The 20,464-nt window shown below is 38.3% G+C and overlaps 1 protein-coding gene across 1 annotated transcript in view; it reads left to right on the forward strand.

Annotated features, from left to right (window-relative positions):
* galnt13 (UDP-N-acetyl-alpha-D-galactosamine:polypeptide N-acetylgalactosaminyltransferase 13) overlaps positions 1 to 15,253 on the forward strand; it is a 31,782-nt gene extending 16,529 nt beyond the window's left edge. Inside the window, exons 9-12 of the mRNA XM_056754091.1 lie at positions 2,258 to 2,397; positions 3,618 to 3,716; positions 3,874 to 4,008; positions 13,306 to 15,253. Coding sequence (XP_056610069.1) covers positions 2,258 to 2,397; positions 3,618 to 3,716; positions 3,874 to 4,008; positions 13,306 to 13,446 — 515 coding nt within the window. The 3' untranslated portion in view covers positions 13,447 to 15,253. The remainder of the gene's footprint in view (positions 1 to 2,257; positions 2,398 to 3,617; positions 3,717 to 3,873; positions 4,009 to 13,305) is intronic.
* The last annotated feature ends 5,211 nt before the right edge of the window (positions 15,254 to 20,464 follow it).

Raw genomic sequence — 20,464 nt, forward strand, 5'->3', positions numbered from 1 at the left:
TACTACAAATATTGTTCAGCATAATACAGTTCACTAAATACAACATGTTTCATTTAGATCTGTGTATTAAGGAATTGTAGTCTATTTTGTAGATTTAAATTATGAACCTGACACAGCATCACAATACTATGTGCCATCAATATTTCATAAGGTATAATATCTTAAGATATGTTTATGGTACCGTGACAACCCTGTACTCAGCGCTCATCTTTCATTGCTTTATATCCTGATATAGACTTAACAGTCAGCAGTTATAGATTTATTCACGCCACTGCAGTGGGACAAATATTTTTCTCAGATTGAAGATTTGCCATCTTTTATTCATGCCTGCCACTGTGCTGGGTGTCTGAGTTCAGGTCTGCTGCTCACGCGTTCATGAACTTCTCTTATCTGAATCTTGCCTCCAGGGAGACGTGGGAAATAGTGGGCTATAAAAAACACAGTATTCTGTACAAAGACAATAATGAGATTAGGCTTTACTGTTACCTCTGTGGTAAACACTAGAGAGGGAGCATGTTTGTGTGTGTGTGTGTGTGCGTGTGTGTGTGTGTGTTTGTGTGTGTGTGTGAGACGAGTTTTTCCTGGAAAGGAATCCCAGCGGTGCTGTGCTTTGGTGTGCTGTGGGGACTAAAGCATGTGTTAGATGACTAGGGCATTTGCGGCTAATACTGGAATTTGAGATATTAAGGGCCATTGTACAGGAAATCTTGACACTTTAAAGGAATATTCCACCCAAAAATCACTCATTAACACTCAAGTTGTTGGTTACTGCGATTTTGCCTGGTAAAACGTGTTCATGGAACAACATTCCTCCCCACAAAAAACCCATCCTCAGTAAAACATTGAGCCCCAACGTATCTGAAGTATAACTCATGTTTGAATTATAGACCCTACACTGTTTTAAGAATAAACCTAACATTGTATATACTGCATGAACAGGTTTGTACTCAATGTCACTACTGTCCCATTTGGTGAAATCAGGTAAAATAACGTTTATTAAATCCCTGTCCTAAAACTTAACCTTTAACCTTGAGTTTAAACCTGTTCATGCAATCTTCCGATAATAGTGGGACAAATTTTTAACCAGAATACATTGCATTTGTCATGCATATTTCATTCTGTGCCGACAGGAGTGTGACACTGAGCTATTAAAGAAAGTGATATACATGTAAATACATGTAACAACAAAACATATTTCATGCAGTATGTAAGAGTGGTTCTGGCCCTCAGTCCAGAGAAACTCCCAAGATAATTTATCATGTACATAGACAATAAGAGAGAGAGAGAGATGGCAGGAGAGGGAGGAGAGATCACAAAAACACTGCCAAAAATATCAAGTGTACATTGCTGAAGTGAATAAGAATGTCAGAAACTCTCCACTCAGCCGAAAAATATTGATATTTTTTCTTGATGCAGAGACCTCTGGGACATCAGGAGCTCTTTGTGTATTTGTAATAAACTGATAGCGATAGACTGATACCCCTCTGCAGAAGCCAGACACAGAACCCAATTCGAGACCACCCGTACACACCCCGTCCACTGACATCTTGGAATGAATTTACAGTGGACTTGAATTTTTTTACTGGAGGAAAAGTGATGTTGATGCACCCTCTAGTGTTTAATAGAGAGCAATACGTAAATGATAGAATTTGGATAACTTTGGATTTCTGTATTTATTCCAAATTGGGCGAAAGTTTTGTAAAGTTTTAATGTGTTCTAATTATACTAAATGTTTAAGTACTTTGACAATCCATTTATTGTAATTACAAAAACAAATAAACAAATAAATAATCGTTACGCATAACAGAATCTAAACTGATGCCATCTGAAATGGAGAAAAAGGGGTTTTTTTCGGTAGTCTTACTGAATGCAATGCTTTTATATTACCAGTTTTTTTGTAGTTTCACCCCATTGACTATCATAGTGGGAAATGTTAGTTGGGCAGTGGGTTGTTCTTTTGAACACAAAATAAGATATTTTGAAGAATTGTATGGCGATATTTGATTGTACATTTTTTACTATGGTAGTCGATGGGGTCCAAGAATCATTTTGTTACAAGCATTCTTCCAAATATCTCTTTCTCTGTGTTAACCACAACAAAGAAATGTGCACAGCTTTGAAACAACTAGAGAGTGAGTAATTCACGACAGACTTTTCATTTTTGGGTGAACAATCACTTTAATGCCAGTATCTTCATGATGTCATCAATATCTGCAAATGACCGCTCTCTCTCTTTAATGTTTGTGTGTCTGCACAGGTGTGGTTCGGGTGGATTATGGAGACGTCTCCTCTCGGAAAGCTTTAAGAGACGCTCTGAAGTGCAAACCATTCTCATGGTACCTGGAGAACATCTACCCCGACTCTCAGATTCCACGGAGGTATTACTCACTCGGAGAGGTAAACAACTCTTAATGTTATTCTTTTCAGATATTGTATGGTCAGATGGGGAATTAAATTGATTTAGTTTCAGCCTGTGCACATACAGTACCTAGAATACATGTGCGTTATAATATTAAGGGGATGGTAGGGAAAACAAATACTATGGGAGTCGGTTTGGTCACTGACATTCTTCTAAATATCTTCCATTGTGTTTATGAGAACAAAGACACTTATACAGGTTTGGAACAATCTGAGGCTGAGTCAATTATGGCATTATTTTCATTTTTGGCCTTTAAGGGCTCACAATACTTTATGATGCCATGGAGCCCGAATCTGATTAACCTTTTGTGAGGGACCTCCTTTTCTAAAATATATATCAATCTATACCGTTTCTGTGTACAGAAACGTTTAACAATTGTTAGATAAATAGTAAATAAGATGTTATAAAGACAACACATTGTTTCTTAACCTTAATAGTCGGCATCAATTTCACTTAAGTCCCAAAAAAGAAACTATTTTGAGAAAAACTCACTAGAAAGATTCAAATATAAACAATACTGGAGACTATCAATGGCAAAAAAAGCAGATGAACACTGTGGACTTTTATATTTATTCTGGGGGACCCCTTGCAACCTTCTGGAGGCCCCCTGGGGGTCCCAGACCGTAGTTTAAAAACCCCTGGTTTAACAAACACCACACAAGGAAACAATATGCTTAATATTTTAATAGGAATGACAGCTCATCACCTTACATTTATAATGTTCTATTTGACATTTTTATCAAAAAACAACAACTTATTTACATTATGTTATGTGTCTTAGAAAACAAAAAGGTTGATCTACAAAGTCTAACTTTGTTCTTTCATTGGCACACAAGAGGACCAAACAGCATCAGCTTTTTTTATCCCTATTTTTTTCAATCTTTTTTAAAACTCCTATCTAAAAGTAACATCTGTATAAGACAAACTATTTACCACTGCCTTTTTTGCTTTAATTGAACAAGAAAAAACACATTATTACAAAACATTTTAAAACATTTTGTATGTAAGTTTTTTGTGTTTTTATAAACGAATACTTCAAATAATGTTTTGCGTGATAGAACCTTATATGTGAGACACATTTTTTTAGGTTATCCTTTAACGTGTGCTTTAATGATCAAAGACCATGTTCTATTATAAGAAAGGTGTCTTTAATGCAGAACTGGAATTGCCCCGACTCATTTTCCTGTTTCGTGTTTAGATCAGAAATGTTGAGACCAATCAGTGTGTGGATAACATGGGCCGTAAAGAGAACGAAAAGGTTGGTTTCTTCAACTGTCACGGAATGGGCGGCAACCAGGTGAGAACATCCCCACTCATATGCATGTTTCTTTTCTTAGCTTCTTTGCTATCAAGGATTGGCTAAAGCATGTGCAGCATGTCAGTAATTTATAACGAAATTAATACTTTATGAACGTTCTCCACAATAATTCCCAACGGATCATCTTGTTCTGCAGGTATTCTCGTACACAGCTGATAAGGAGATCCGTACAGATGACCTGTGTCTGGATGTATCGCGGCTCAACGGACCTGTCGTTATGCTGAAATGTCACCACATGAAGGGAAACCAGATGTTTGAATACGATGCAGAGGTACATAATCAGTTTGCATAACTCAGTTACGGTTAAATTGAAAGTGAATAGGAAAATAATTACCGTGCCATTTAAAGTCAAGTTCAGGATTATCGTATCCACACGCAGGCAGTAGAACAAGTAAAGGTGACATGACATAGTGACGGAAGACTGGCTATGAGTATCATCACTCTGGGCTTGTTTAAGAAAATGAAGCTAATATGTTTTAAATTCAATTCAGTTTCACTTCATTGTTGGAATTTCTGCTTGATCTTTTTTATCAATTTATACACTAAGGATACACGTAGCCTATTCAGCCGAGCATGTGGTATTCTCAATCTTCTATTTGAAGGCAGAAGTTGGTATTCCTCGTACAGAATAAGGGAAGGATCAGCCACCAGATGGTGCCCCTGTATGTACCACATTCTGTATCCACCCGACTGTTCATGGTGTGACACTACTTTATTTTTAGAATAACAAATACCAAGAGCTGATCCAGAATCAGTTTTCCCCCTTGTCTGGATATTGATCACAAGTCCTAAGCCAGAACAGCGTCTCCGAGATGCTGTGCACTTAGTGCTCCTCAAAATGGCCATTGATTTGCTTTTCTTTTTGTACATTCCTTAGTATGTGGGCAAATGGGAATATGATTTTAAGGTAAGCTAATGTTTTGTTTAAGTTTGGTGTTTGTGATTTAGACTCCCACTGTAGTTGCAAACATTACATTGTGAGTTGTTCAGATATAAAAGCGTAGGTAAATAATACATACACATTTGTAAGGCTGTACATGTCATTCAGAGCGGTCACAATGAGAAATATATCTGATTACTTGCATACTGTATCATCCCCCTCTTAGGTTTCCACGAGCACATTGATTTTCTGTGAAAGTACCATAATCGATACCTGAGATTCATTACGACATTCTCAAGATATCCAGAAACACATATCACACACACCACAACTGGTAATTGTTTACAAAGCAAAGCAGGTCTTACTGTAGACAGCTCCGTAACTGTCGATATCCCTTACAGTTAATATTACAGATTATTCTCCGGGTCCGGGTCGATTCCGGTTCTTATATGATCAAATAAACGAGTCTTTGATTTGAGACAGGACATCTCACTTCAGCTGTAAGTGACCTGACTGCTGAATCGCAAAGAGGCTGAGAAAATCAGACGCCATCTAAAAATAGAGCTCTGTGCCCTCTGTGGCTTCAGTTTTGATATTAGACACATGCATCCAGCTCGTAGTTTTCACCTCCAATTGCACAGCATTGCAATTATTTTACAGCCTTCAAAGTTATGCTCGGCTATATATCTAATGGAAAGTGATCTTGACATCTGTCACGCGTAGCTGGTACACAAAGCCGCATGACGAAGGAGTAGAGTTGCAAAAGGGAATTCAATCAATTCACAAGAGAGTAAAGACAGTAAACACAGGAGCACAAGTTACCATAAACACAACACTGGACATTGAACAAAAAAAACACAGGTCTTAAATACACAGGGGAAATGCAATAAGGGAGAACAGAAATGTGTGTGGGGCAATTTAAAACCAAAGGATCAGAGTAACAAGGTCAATTCGGGAAAACATGAACTCGGAGCGAAAATAAAACATAACATGACATTGACAACATCATTGCTGTTCTACAATTTCTTACCAGTAAAATGGGATTCAGTTTCCCTCCAAAACAAGGTTTTGTGTCTCATTTAAAACACTCAATCCTTCTCAACCAGAGAGATTTGTTTTAAAATAACATTCTGGTTTTACACACTGCACGAGAAAATTGATGATCTCCTCAGTTTCTGGCACTGTTTTCATCACTGCGTCTCACTGCATCAGCTCCATTACACTTTATTTTAGTCATTATGATACACAAAATAATGAGTTAACATTTCAACACATTTCACACATACATTACATCCCATTCTCGAATGTCCACAGGTCTCGGGCACATTTAATACTTCACAAAAATGTTTGCATTTCATGTATGCATTTGGCAGATTTCTTTATGAAAAGCTTCATATACTTACAGCTCGAGTTATTGAGTTACAGGAACGTGTTACTCAAGTGTAAATGAGTTACATGTGTAAATGTGTGAGATAACACCTCTGTGTGGACGTATTTTTTTGATACAAAAAATGTACTTGAGTAGTACAGTTAATGGCAAAGCAAAATATATAAATTGCAGTTAAAAACAAAACACCTTTTATTTGCCTGAGACTTGTATAGTACGGTGCACTGTAGAAACAACTATAGGATTTATGTTTATTTGCTCAAGTTTTGCGCACGTATTTTTTAAGTAAAGTTAACATACATTTTTTTGTAATGTTTCTTCAAACTGTTTTTTTTAAGTAAATTTTACTTGCATTTTTCTGTCAAGTTTTTGCACACGTTTTTTAAAAGTAAAATTTATGTGAAAAAGACTTAAAATATCATCTTACCAGTTGTTTTTAACAGTTTGCACATATAGTTTTTTGATAGGACTTTGTTAAGGTGCCCTTGTTACACAAAGATATTTACTATAAATTATGCATAACAAACCCTAAACCACACCCTAACCCTATAGTACTTTTTTGTTGCCCTTACCTCATTATTATCATATTTGTTTTTTCGTCATATTTCATGGCAACCATCAGAAACGCACCTTCCTTCACATAATCACCCAGTCATGTCTGACCATCAGTCGGTTGGAGGATGGAACGTATGGGCCAACCGTGGAATACTGCGATGATGGCCCCCTTCAGGCCTGGGTGATGCGCAACTTCACCCGTCTGGAGGTCTTTAGGAAGCTCTACTACAGCCCAACTGATTACATTCTGTAACTAACACAACTTCCTGTTTATGGCAGGTCAGTTCTGATAGAATTAGCGACCCAACCCAAAGTCAACGGAATGGAATACGTGTAACAGTGTTACGTAATCAGGATACGAAAAAAACGAAAAAACTTCTGTACAGTTAACAAAGATTACAGTTACATTTTGTGAAAAAAGGAAATACTATCAGGATTTCAGTGGTTTCATTTAAAATCTGTATTTTGGCATGCAGTGGTTCCTGGTTATGTTGTCAGTGATGAGCCACCTGCTGGTGCATGCGCACATAACACGTCTACTAAGTATTTTTATTTTTAATTGACTGTATTTATACTTGACTTTGAAGGAATCCAAAAGTAATAATCAGATTACATAACTTTTATATTGGTGCTTGGATTAAGTTCCTTTACCGATTTGTAATTTGTAACTGTAATGGAATACAACTTAAAAGTTACTCTCCTAAATCTAGATATCTTTTCTGGATTTAACTTTGGGTATTTACCAACAGCGATGTAATAAATATATAACATATTTTCCTTTGCAAAAAATGTAGATGTAACCAGATGTGATGTTTGGTCTGAGAGAAATGGTTGTAATCATCTTAACTTCTCTAATGCGTTCTGGTTTATGATATGCATTTGAGCGGTTCATGAATAGGATTACAATATGTTAATAAAGTCATGGCTCATAGTTGAACTGGTAAGAAATTTTAACCTGATTTTGACTTCTGGGGTCATGGCCTAGATTCCAGGCAGCTTATCATGCATTTAGAAGCAATTGCTTCTGACCTTTTGAGAGAAATGAAAGAGGACAGGATCTCACAGAAACACAAACGCAATAACACGTCTGCTAGACATATCCTGGTATTTCAGGGCCACTAAATTACATTTCATTTTAAAGGTGTTATTATTACATTAATATTTTTATTTTGATACGAAAACCTGCTGGCAACCAGCACACCCACCTACAGCGGCTTTTGTTGAGCACGATCCGAGAAGGCGGTTTTATTCGAGGTTGATTATCTGTTCGTGGTGGTTTGAAATGGACCTGTCTTTGTTTACGAGCGCTTTTGAAGTGATCTCATTGTGAAAGGTTTCTTTCATGGCCCCGGCTTTCGCAGACACACTCCCGCGGTCACATGGCAGCTGCGCTCATCACAAACAGAATACGATTTTTTTTTATATTTATTGTCAAACCCCTGAATTTTAATGGGCACTCGAGGATTTTTAATATGCGTTCTAATTTTTTCATTATGTTCAGACATCAGTGTTTCACCAACGCTTGTGTCTTTGTGTGTGCGATTTTCGTTCTTTCTATACATTGTGTCATCAGTCTTCCCACTCGTATAGTACAGTATGATTTTCAAAATATACAAGACTTTTCATTTTATAATTATACCATTTGCATTCAAGTTTTGTTACTCAGGCAATGTTTAGGTTCCACCAGAATGCATGAGACGTCTCCCATATCAACACACAAACCAACTGATGATGATGTTTTACAGTATACTGTATAGAGAGATCTTAAACATTCTGGGGGGGTTCCTAGGACTGGATTTGGGATCCACTGCCTTAAATAATAAACCTTGATGACTTATGTAGCTTTCAAATGTGTGTTAGGGTTCTAATCCATCCCAAATTTAATTTACAAGTTAGGAAACTGATCTGGTTAGGAGAAGAGACACAATTGTCCGTCTGTGTGGACACTAATATAGTAATAGTTATTGTCATGGTGTGAAAGGGTCATAACACCTCCGTCAAATAACAAGACGTTTAGATGGTCCTATCAAAAGACATTTACAAAAGGGTTCCCTTTCTGTCGGTCTCTCGACGTTGTGTCGAGAACGACAGATGGGGTTCGCCCTTGAGAACCAATCAACTCTGACTACTATAGAAAAGGCCAATGAAATTTGGCGAATGAAATTTGCATGCCGGGCTCCGCCCCCGGATATCCGGTATAAAAGGAAGCCGGCGTGCAGCATTCATTTACCTTTTGTTCTTCAGAGCCTTCGCTCATGACTACGAACTGAACCCCGTCCGTGAAAGGTTACCGGTCAGGGCTGTACCCATCTTTCTCCCAGAAAGCTCTGGAACCCCCCGACCACCACACTGGAAGGTTACAAGTTTCACGAAAGCGTCGAGCTGACACGCCCAGGCTTGTTACCGTCGCTTCGCTGAGATTGTGACGCGATACAGCGTTTGTGGCGTTTTCCATAGATAACCCCATCTGTCGTTCTCGACACAACGTCGAGAGACCGACAGAAAGGGAACGTCTTGGTTACGTGTGTAACCTCAGTTCCCTGATGGAGGGAACGAGACGTTGTGTCCCTTATGCCACTGTAGTAGAGTAGGCGGGGCGAGACCGTGGTTCGAGTCCGGTGAGTAATTGTGAATTAGCGCCAGCTGTGCGCACACCGGCCTCGAATCACGTAGGAGATGGGAGCATAAAAGGAACGAGCGACCGGACCGTCGAAGAGAGAGGACCGGGCCCGAACTTATGTTATGTTTGTATTTATATTATGTTTTGTTCGCCGGCGGTCGTCCGTGAGGGGCCGCCGGCTGTTGTATTACTTTATTAAATGTTTTAATGTCTGCCGGTTCCCGCCTCCTTCCTTCCCTTTTATTGAGATGTGTTACAGTGGTGCCGAAACCCGGGAGGAAGGAGAGACATGCTGTCGGAGAGTCCTCGCCGCCGAGTGGCCTCGCGGTGCCGGAGAGGTCGGGCAGCGCGGACGAAGGGCGTCCGCCAGTGGCTGCCCGAAGCGGTGGCTCTGGAGAAACGGAAGTGCACAGTGCGGGCACCGTCAAAACTTCGGTGGAACGGCGACCTTTGCTGCCGCGCCCCTGGGTCGAGGTGGGGTGGCTTTCGTCCAAGTGGGAGCGGGGGGGTTGCCGCCGTCCGCCAGAGGCCGGAGCCTGTGTCCGTCCCCCGAGGGGGAGGAGCAGGGGGCGGAAGTGCCGGGTGAGCCACCGCCTGCCAGAGGCCGGAGCCTGCGTCCGTCCGCCCAAGGGGGAGGAACAGGGGACGGGGAACCCGCCCCGACTCCCGGATAAAGGAGGAGCCACCGCCGGCCGCCAGGGGGCGGACGGTCGAGCCGTCCACCGAAGCCCCAGGGCCACCGCAAGGCACCGCGAAGGAGAGTACTCCGGATGGTTGAGGAACGAGCGGCAGCATGTCGGGGAACCGGATTTTTTTTTTTTCTTCCTCTCTCCCCTCTCTCTTTCCGGTCGCTCCGAGGGCTCCCGTCTCCGTTGTCTCGTCTCGTCGCTGCATACCCCCCACCCCACCCCCCCGAGGGAGGGGGAGGGAGCTTGCACAGTCGCGGGGGTACCCCCCGGCCTGTGAGGGGTGATGGGGGTATGTAGTAGAGTAGGCGGGGCGAGACCGTGGTTCGAGTCCGGTGAGTAATTGTGAATTAGCGCCAGCTGTGCGCACACCGGCCTCGAATCACGTAGGAGATGGGAGCATAAAAGGAACGAGCGACCGGACCGTCGAAGAGAGAGGACCGGGCCCGAACTTATGTTATGTTTGTATTTATATTATGTTTTGTTCGCCGGCGGTCGTCCGTGAGGGGCCGCCGGCTGTTGTATTACTTTATTAAATGTTTTAATGTCTGCCGGTTCCCGCCTCCTTCCTTCCCTTTTATTGAGATGTGTTACAGCCACAAACACGTATCGTATTCTGCTGCAGTCGTGAGAGGATCTCAGGCTCTTCAGAACAAGAGGTAAATGAATGCTGCACGCCGGCTTCCTTTTATACCGGATATCCGGGGGCGGAGCCCGGCATGCAAATTTCATTCGCCAAATTTCATTGGCCTTTTCTATAGTAGTCAGAGTTGATTGGTTCTCAAGGGCGAACCCCATCTGTCGTTCACCACACAACGTCTCGTTCCCTCCATCAGGGAACTGAGGTTACACACGTAACCAAGACGATTTTATGTAAAATGTCAACTTTATGGTTTCGACTAAGTTTGGAGAATAAATGTCAAAATATGGTTGAAATGATGTAACATTGTCATTCAGTGTAACACATGTACATATTCAAACAACATGCTTTTTCTGACTTGTACATATTAAAATATATAAAAGAATAAGGGAGCATATTACATTTTTATTTTGCTTTAAATGAGTAAAAAAATGTTATCGACAAATGGGCAACACCTATGTGGGATAGCTGCCAATTATAAAAATAAGTTACAATACAACTAATTAGCATTTGGGGTGAAAGTAATTGTCTTTTACTGTCATAAAAAGATTTTTGTTGAAAATATGCCAGACAAGATTGTTACAAAGAATGACATTTTAGTGGGCGTCTCCGGTAAATCAGGGAAAAATGTATGATATTTATTTTTTGCTCAGAAACACAAAAATGCAAATAACTTCAATAGAAAACTTTAAACATTACAATTTAAAGCAGTATTACACGTATTGTTTTTATGCTTAAACCCTTTTTTTGTCTTTTACCTATATTTATGTATATTGTTAATGACTTGCTTTGGGTGAAATAAAAAAGGTAAATCATTTTTGCAGGGCATTGAACATCAAATATTTACATGATGAAGTTCCACCAAAAAATCAAATAAAGTAGCAATTCTATATTCCAATAGAAAAACTAAAATCATGAACAGAGTCACAATTACACTTTGCTGTAGTTTTGCAGCAGGTTTAACAGTAATTTACTGTGGATTTAATTACTTTCCTAATAGTACTGTTTTTAAAATGAGTTAAACTTCAATTTTAACCAAAATAAAAACATTCGACTTTTGGGATTAAAATGTGCTAAAAGAGACATTATTCCTAAACTTTTTTTTGTACAAATATTTGAAACCTCGTAAATTACGATACATTTACATACAAGAAAAGTGACTTAAGATATTTCTCCATGGTTCATAAAAGAAGATAGAAATAGGTACGTTTATGTTTAAAACGTTAATAAAAAAATCTACAGTAAAGTACTGGCAAACCTAAAGTTTTACAGTGAAGGTAATGATTTATGTTACATGTTACACAGGACACACATTGGTCGGTTCAGTGTATCACGTGTGCTTATAGTGTTAGACAGCAAAAGCATAACAAGCATCAAAATGTGAATTATACAGTAAAATAAAAACATATTGCTTAAATAAACTAATTGAATGGAGATATATAGATTATATAGGTAAACTAATCTGGTTTCATTTAAATGTTGACTTAATGGCAGCAAAATAAAGTTCAGCTTGTGACGTGAAATGTGAGATCTGTCTTTTACAACGAGGAACATTTGTGACACAGAAGTTTTTTTCTTAAGGTCTTATCCGTCACAAATAATTGAGATATTTCAATGAGATCATCTGTGATTTGTATTTCTCACGGGCAGCTAGTGGCTGTTCATGATGAACTCCGAATGCTCAATGATTCAGGGTGAACCCGCCACAGCATGTGGCCCAACTCATTTGTCTTTCTGTCTTCTGCTTCAACTGTAAAACAGTGTCAGAATCTGAACAGTGTATGGTTGAGGAGAGGCAGAACAGTGAATATTCTCACCTGTGTCTCAGTGTGAGAGAGTGACTGATTACCTTCATTCAGAGCTGTGGAGGAGCAATCATCTGCAGGCCGGAGGCATTTTGGAGCATGTGTCTGAACTCAGCAGGGCTGCAGCTTATATTACATGATTCTCAAGTTCTGTTGCATGGAACAATGCGTAGAAACCATGTTAAACTACTTATACAGTTCCCTTTATTTCAAAGTCTTTACTATGTTTATGATTTGCTACACAATCGGTGTTAATGTTTTGTGCATTGTCATGTTGGAAAGGGACTCTGCCTAAACTGTCGCTATGAAATTAGAAGCCCTCTCGCTATAGCAAGCAGTCACATCTGTTCTTATACATTTAAAGTGTTTATATCAAGGGGAAATCTTCCGGTCTCTCTCATGAAACCAACACGGAAGTGACTAAAACTGCATCGACTGGCCGCTAGAGGCTGGCTCGAAATCACAGACGAATCTCATTGAACCCCATGTTAAAATGGCCAACTTTACAGCACACAAAAAACATGTTTACACCCTGGTACAAAAAAATATTTTGGTCTATAAAGGTCATTTTGCCCTTCATGTCTTAACGTTTAGATTATCTGTTTAGATTATAAACCTTAAAATTCTGCATAATTAAGGGCGCGGCCAGGTGACAGGTGTCCATATAGCGGTCACATTCAGGTAATATACGTCAAGAGTAAGCTGTAAACTGTGTAAATGTTTAAATGTCAAGCACCAATACGTCGAGATTGGTGGTCGTGGTTCGTTTCAGCAATCAGACACGTCAGCTCCACCCACGTCCTACCCCTTTGACCGTTTTCGATTATTCGGGAGTGACGAGTGATTAAGCAATGCCAAGATGGCGACCACCGCCTCCGCCTACTTTAGGCTTAATTTTTACTCTTCACAAACCTACGGGTAACGTCACAGACACTACGTCCATATTTTATACAGTCTATGGTTTATGTATATAAATTTCAGTCTTTTCCCCACAGCGGCTGACACTGCTCCATGTAAACAGTAACCAGTGTTTGGACATGCCTTATGAAGACGATAAGATGGTTCCTACTCTCAAAGACTGTAACGGCAAGCGGTCACAGCAGTGGATCCTGAGGAACATGACGATAAATATCTGACGGAACAATCAACCTCTTCAGACCGAAATCTTGGCACGGTAGCCCGACAATACCAGAGTTTAAAGCCATCTTCAAAGCGCTTCACGGCTTTGATCAGAACCACAGAGCCCATTACTGATCCATTAGCGTCTCCAACACAGGCTTGTGTCTCTGCTCATGTTTGAACAACTCTGCTTTAGAAGTCAGATTGACTGGTCTGGGGTCAGATCAGAGCCCAGCGGCTCTCAGCGAGGTTTGAATGCTTACTGATTTTGATTTGAGGTTGTGTCACAGGCTGTCATGGCTCCTCATCGTGTGCGAGACGTCTGGTGCCTCTTAATTATCTTACCCTTCATATTTTGAGACAGAAGAAATCGTGTTGGCCTATACGTTGACTGTTTCCTATGCCAGAATTAAAGCGGTGTCGGTCAATGGATTGTGCACTGATCGTACCGTATAATGCTCTGCTGTTTCCGAAAACTAACTACGGTCTTTTAATGGGGCTGCAATATATACAGTGCCTGCCTTAAGAAAACCTGATACCATAAAAACATGTAGACTATAGAAATAACTAAAGAACAAGCGTTTCCAGATATCACATATTTCTGATATGGGTTCTGTTGAACACAAAAGAAGATATTTTGAAGAATGTCCCTGTAATTTCACCTTCTATGGTAGTCAGTGGGGTCTATATCCTTCTCTGTGTTCAACTAAAAGAAAATTATAAAGGGTTTGGAACAACTAGAGAGTGAGTAATTCATTAGTTTTCATTTCGGGTGAACTTCATGTAACTTTAATTTAATTTGGGGTGTATTTTTTGTATTTTGCATAGCTTTATTGTTTTTATGCAAAGGTCAAACACAAAACTGTTTTAACTGTAAACTACATTTTACAGTATAGCTTTATACACTTCATAGTGCAAATTTCTAGAAAATGCTCTGATGTAAGAACTTTCACATGATTCTTTTTTACTAAACAGCAGAAATGTTTAGCGATATTTGATTTGAGCAAAACATTCATAATGATTAACCACATCAGCTAAAAGATACTATATATTTTGAAGGTTAAATATGACTTGGACATTTTTTGTTTGATGTTCAGCAAAAATTTGCAGTTTATTTAAGAGTGTGTTATTTTGTGTGTGACTTTGCTCATCTATGTCATTTGTATATATGTATACCCTGGGAACATTGTAAGAAGTACCATCATCATCAAATGCATTACAGTGATCCTGTCACTGATGTCAATTCTTCCTCAGCATGGAAAAGATATGAGTTAATTGTACAAAATATGATCTAGAACTTTTTGAGCTTTGTTGTATATAGTAAAATAGCAAATATTTTTTTAAGCTAAAATCTAAAAACAATATAAAAAAACAATGGACATTTAAGTGAATGGGACTGCCTGTTGAGGTGAAAATCTGCAATCTATAATATTCTTAAAGTTTGTAAATGTCTGTTTACCAGAAAAGAGCCTTGCATTATGATATTGATTATCTTGAAATATTTGCTTTCGAAGGTTTGAAGGATTTGTAATCTTTACTCAATTTGTAAGTATTTATTGAATGCATTCATAAGCCTAAGAAAGAGTTTAGTTCCACCCAACTGAGAAAGACACTAATAATCTCAATAAATATCTCAATATCTCTTAATTTTTTCTACTCTAACACCTGCATGGTACACAGGTCTGTACATGTTGATTAAACCTTAAATGTGTAACTTTGTATTTGTCTTAATGTTAACTGTTTGTAGTTTTGATCTGAATCAACCATGTTTAATAGATTGATAAAAAATGAACTGTGACCTATAATAAACCATTTGTTGTTAAATGTTTAATTTTGTTAGTATTCATCTAATGGCATCTGGACTGGGTCGACCCATTGTTTTTATTCATCTTATACCATCTGGAATAGGTTGTCCATCTGTTAAAGTGGTCTTATACATCACCAATCATGCAGATGAGTAATCTGACGTCAAAAGTTCTGATGCCGGTTTCAACCATTTTAGCATAGCAATATTCATGTAAAATAAAACTATAATCTGCTGAGAATTGGAAACGACTGCCTATACCAGGTTTGTGTCACCAGAAAATGATTAGTGATGATGTAATGCCAATACTTCACCAAGGCTGCGTCCAAAATCGCCTACTTCCAGACTATATAGTAGGCGAAAATGAGTATGAGACATGAATTCCGCATTTACTAATGCCTTTTTAAAATCAAACGCTATAGCTGTTAACATTAGTTTATATACCATGAACGAACATGAATAATTGGACTGACATTAATTAATATTAACAAAGATTAAAACATGCAGAAAAAAATCTATATTGCTCAGTGTTAGTTTATGTTAGATAATGCACTTACTAATGTTAACAAATACAACCTTATTGTAAAATATCACTGTATTTATTTATTTATAAATTCTTAGCTCTAAACAAATTATAATGATTTTAATAATAAATAAAGTTTATTTACATTTAAAATGCCTATTATGTTATTTATTATTTAGAACTATTACATATAATTGTAAATTATTATATTGTATTTGTGAAAGTCCATGCATGATTATATCGCTTGTTGTGTGTTATACACACACACGCATGTTGGGTTTCCATACACGCACACACAGGCACACACACACACACACGCACACAAACGCACAAACACATACCCACATACAAACATTTTGCGTTTATAGATTTAAAAAAATATATTGTTCTGTACAATTTAATAATTTTTGTTCCTCACGGTGACACGAGTCCCCATGTGTTGGTGTGCATTCAGGTTTAGGTCCCCGCCGGGATATAAAAATATGTCCACACGCACACACTCACTCACTCACACTCACTGCACCAGTGGTCAGACATCCAATTCCCCAATCTCCCCTTAATGATGAACACACATCCATGACTAAAGAGCCTCCTCCCCCATGACACCTCACACACACGCGTGCACATACTTTCTCCATGATCCCATAACAAATCCCAGAGGAAAATTAAAAGGCAGTTTAGAATAAAACTGCAACGTCTCTCTCATTAGATGTTCCACAGCATGAGTCCTGTATAGATAATAAGAGACTATTTTTATCCTGGAACCCAACATTAAACCTCCTTTTAACCATTGGCAGTCAGTTCTAAGACTCTTTCACAATGGAGATGTGATTTAATATCTTATCACCGTTAAGTGTTAAAGATCCAGAATCAGGCATAAATCCATAATTAACTCGGGTGGTGTTCAGAAAGCAGCGAAAACACAACTGGGCACTTTCATTGTGTAGTCAGACACAACATATACATAATGTGTCTCCCGAGCAGTTTCTTTTCTGTGCTGTTTGGAAAGGTCTGCTCTTGACACTATTTTTAATTTTGTAGATCCCAAAGTTAAGCCATTTTTTTCATATCAAAAGCTTGGCGTGCCGGCTGAATTTCTTCACATTAAGTATTGATGAAGTCTTGTATTCATTTTAAACCCCATTTTCATTTAATTTTCCATATCTTTAATTTACTACTAAAGTCCTCAAACAAAAGTGAGTATGCTTCAAACATTTATTATCAATAGAAACATGACCCTTTAATTACTACAAGCTAAAAAGTATTCTACCCCTAGTAGAGACAATTTTTTGTACAGTCAGGCGAAATCATGGGGTAATTGTGAGCGCTCATGTGGTTTCTATATAAAAAGTATGTGCAAAGCTGTGCCGTCCATGAAAAGCTTCATGAGGATTTTACAACCTACCGATAATTTTAAGGCAGTGAATTTTTTAAGGGTTTGAAAAATGGCACTCATTTTAAAATGGCACTGCTCGTTTTAATTTGTAAAATGTAATTTAAATAAACACTAAATTTAACTTAGTTTGACCTATCAGAAAGTAAGCACATTGGGAATTGGGAACGATCAAGCAAGTGAGGTTATGAGAGAGTGAAGCAGCATACTGTGTGCTCTGGTTTTAAACCTTGGGCTCCATGCTTCCAACTGCTAAAACTAACTCAAAAATCCATGCAATTATTATGGAACTTGTTGTGTACCACTGGTTCGGTTTGAAAACAGGGTACACTAACTTACAATGTGTGTGTGGGCAAAACTTTAAATTTGTGTGCTGCAAAAAGTTGACTTTACAAAATGGTGGCATGCATGTGTATTTGGCCTTTAATGCAATTCATCTCTCCAGTTACTCGTTCTTTCAGACCCATCAGAAGCTCTGGTGCAGTGATGATGCCAGTAATGACAACCAACTCTTATTCCTGAAGATTGTTTAATTTTTTGTAGGGCAGAAAATCTCTCTTACAAGGCAGGGGAATTGGTTTCAATGCATTGTATTCACTCATTATTTAAGTGCATTATTTAACTCAAGATTAGGCTGTGCTATATCAAGGCCTGCTAGATTCTGAAATGGCATACAGTACTGGATCTAAACACTACACCGGCCAATTATAAATAAAACTTTCATAGGCTTGCTTTTATCGGCTCATTAAAGTGACAATCTGAAACAAAGTTTCTATTTATCTGGGAAGGGATTCATTGGAAATGCTTAAGGGACCTGTTTAAGAGGCTGGTTTTACCAGTATATTGCTCTAGGCCCTTTTTTAAAAAGGTTATTGTTGTCCAGTAGCAGCAGTCGGTCATAACATATCCCCCCCAAAAAACAAGCAACCAGCAGTATATGGCTACAGCAGCAATCAGGGAATCCTGGTATTTTTTATATCTATCTAAGTTTACGTCAGCTTTATATAGACATTACACAAAAACATTTCTGTCCTATGGTAAAAGCCTGCAGGTTTATGAGAAGAACTCTAAATAAACTGTTCTTATATTCGTTTTGCTTTAAACGATGTAAATCCCTAGATCATTTTGTCACCCGACACTGATCGACCACAGGAAGTGTTGGATACGTAGCGTTTCTCTTTTCTGACACAGTGGCGACTGGTACAATTTTTACAACGTCAGTAATGTGGGACTTATTTAATTGTTAATCATCAATTGACGGGCAGTGATGGGCAAGTTAATCAGAAAAAGTAATTACTTACTCGTTATGAATAACATATTCAATAATGTAATGAGATTACTATACAAATGACTCTCTCCAAAAAGTATTTAATTACTTATTACTAATAACTTTCTATATCCTACATCAACCTTGATTGGATAAGTGATTCAAGGATAGACATGAAACATCTCTTTTAATTCACTCAAATAAATAATATAAAACAGTATTATTAACAGTCCAAAGTATTCTAAATGTGAGAATGATACATTAAAGCACAGATTATAAAGTTAGATTTTGAATTTTAATGTCAATTCCACTATTGCAGACATATATATCACACCATATTTAGTTTAGCTACATCAGACGTTTTTCCGAGGTAAAAGTAATACATTTACAGTAACTCATTACTTAGTAACTAGTTACACCCAATACTGTTCATGGATGATTATTACCTTGCATCATCAAATTACAGGATTCCACTTTTGAAACATGCAGTAGATTTTGATGTAATTACAATAATATACTACAGTACACTGTAATATAACAGTTTACTTTAGTCCTTGAACAAGACACTTTACTCCATGTTGCTCCAGGGGGATTGTCCCTGTAATAAGTGCACTGTAAGTCGCTTTGGATAAAAGCGTCTGCCAAATGACTAAATGTAAATTTAAATGTAAACACTCATTCATACACTACTACAGCATATTTGGGTCCACATGTGGGTGCACTTTTACAGTGTGAAAAATGTCTTGCTGAAGTAGCCTTATCTTAATCTGATTAAGGTTTTAAAATGTATTAAAAATAATTTATTATTTGAGCTGTAGAGGCAGTTTGACTTTACTTGATTACAACACACCTAAAGAAATCCAGCTGATTTCAAAGAGACTATTCCAAATCGCATTTAGTCAGTAGTGACATAGTCATCCAACAGGAATGTGAAAGACTAACAGAATGACCAAACAGATGAGAACTGAACAAGTGTTATCACAAAAAAATTGATCTATGAACTTTTCCCTAATGTACAAATATAACTGTTGTATTGCTTAAAAGTGAAAATGAACTAGTTTTCATTGCTGTGTTTGAGGTTTGAAAAAATACAGATCCTGATTTTTAATGTAGGGATCGGTTTGTTCTTGGCCATCTGACCGGATGGATGTTTTTATTCATGTCAGATGTCACCCAACATGACATTTAAACTGAACAAAGGAGGAAAGATCTGTGGAGAGGACCGAAAGACCTCCTTTTTAAGCAAGCTGTTAATAAATGCTCTCGTCTTCACGTTTCGACTTGTTTTGAGTATCTTTAAATAACAGTGCAAAATAACTGCTGAAGATTTATTTCTCAAGAGATTAAGAGGAGAGACACCGAAGGGCACAAAGATCCACGATTTAAAACCGTCTCAACACTTCTGTTATGTGTTTGTGTGTTTTGTATGTGCATTTCCCTTATGCATTGTGCTTTTGGCATTTTGAGATTATTGTAAAAATGAAAGCTTTGCTGGTCAATTTCTCTATCTATCCAGGATCTGAGAATAGAGTTGCTCTTAATTGGGGTGAGGGCGTGTGGTTCAGTCGCTTCAGAGAACAAAAGGTTTTTTTTAAATTAGTGGCTGTTTCAAGCAGGATTCTCTTGAGAAATGACAGATTCTGAGTAACATTGAAGAGGGTTTACATCTGGACATATTGTCTAAATTCCCAGCGTGGAACACATAGACCCATATCTGCTCCATCATGTTGCTAGAATAATAACATTTCACTGAAAGTAATACTATAAGACCACATAGCTGGACACCAACGTGACACATTGTGTTCTGGTAGCGGCCACCTTTAACTTTGGGCAGCATTGCCAAGTGATGAAGAGGAAGGTTATCCCACCCCCAAGTCTACACTGTCATGAAATACGTGGTGTGGAAGAACCCAATTGCAAGGCACCGTAGGTGTTACAAAAATACACTTTAATGAATTAAGAAAAACCCACAATGGGGCAAAACACGATAATGGACACAAAGGATCTAAACTAAAACTTCCCGCAAGTGGAACAACACATACGAGGTC

The sequence above is a fragment of the Triplophysa dalaica genome, chromosome 8 (genome assembly GCF_015846415.1).
Source record: "Triplophysa dalaica isolate WHDGS20190420 chromosome 8, ASM1584641v1, whole genome shotgun sequence".
NCBI classification, from domain to species: domain Eukaryota; kingdom Metazoa; phylum Chordata; class Actinopteri; order Cypriniformes; family Nemacheilidae; genus Triplophysa; species Triplophysa dalaica.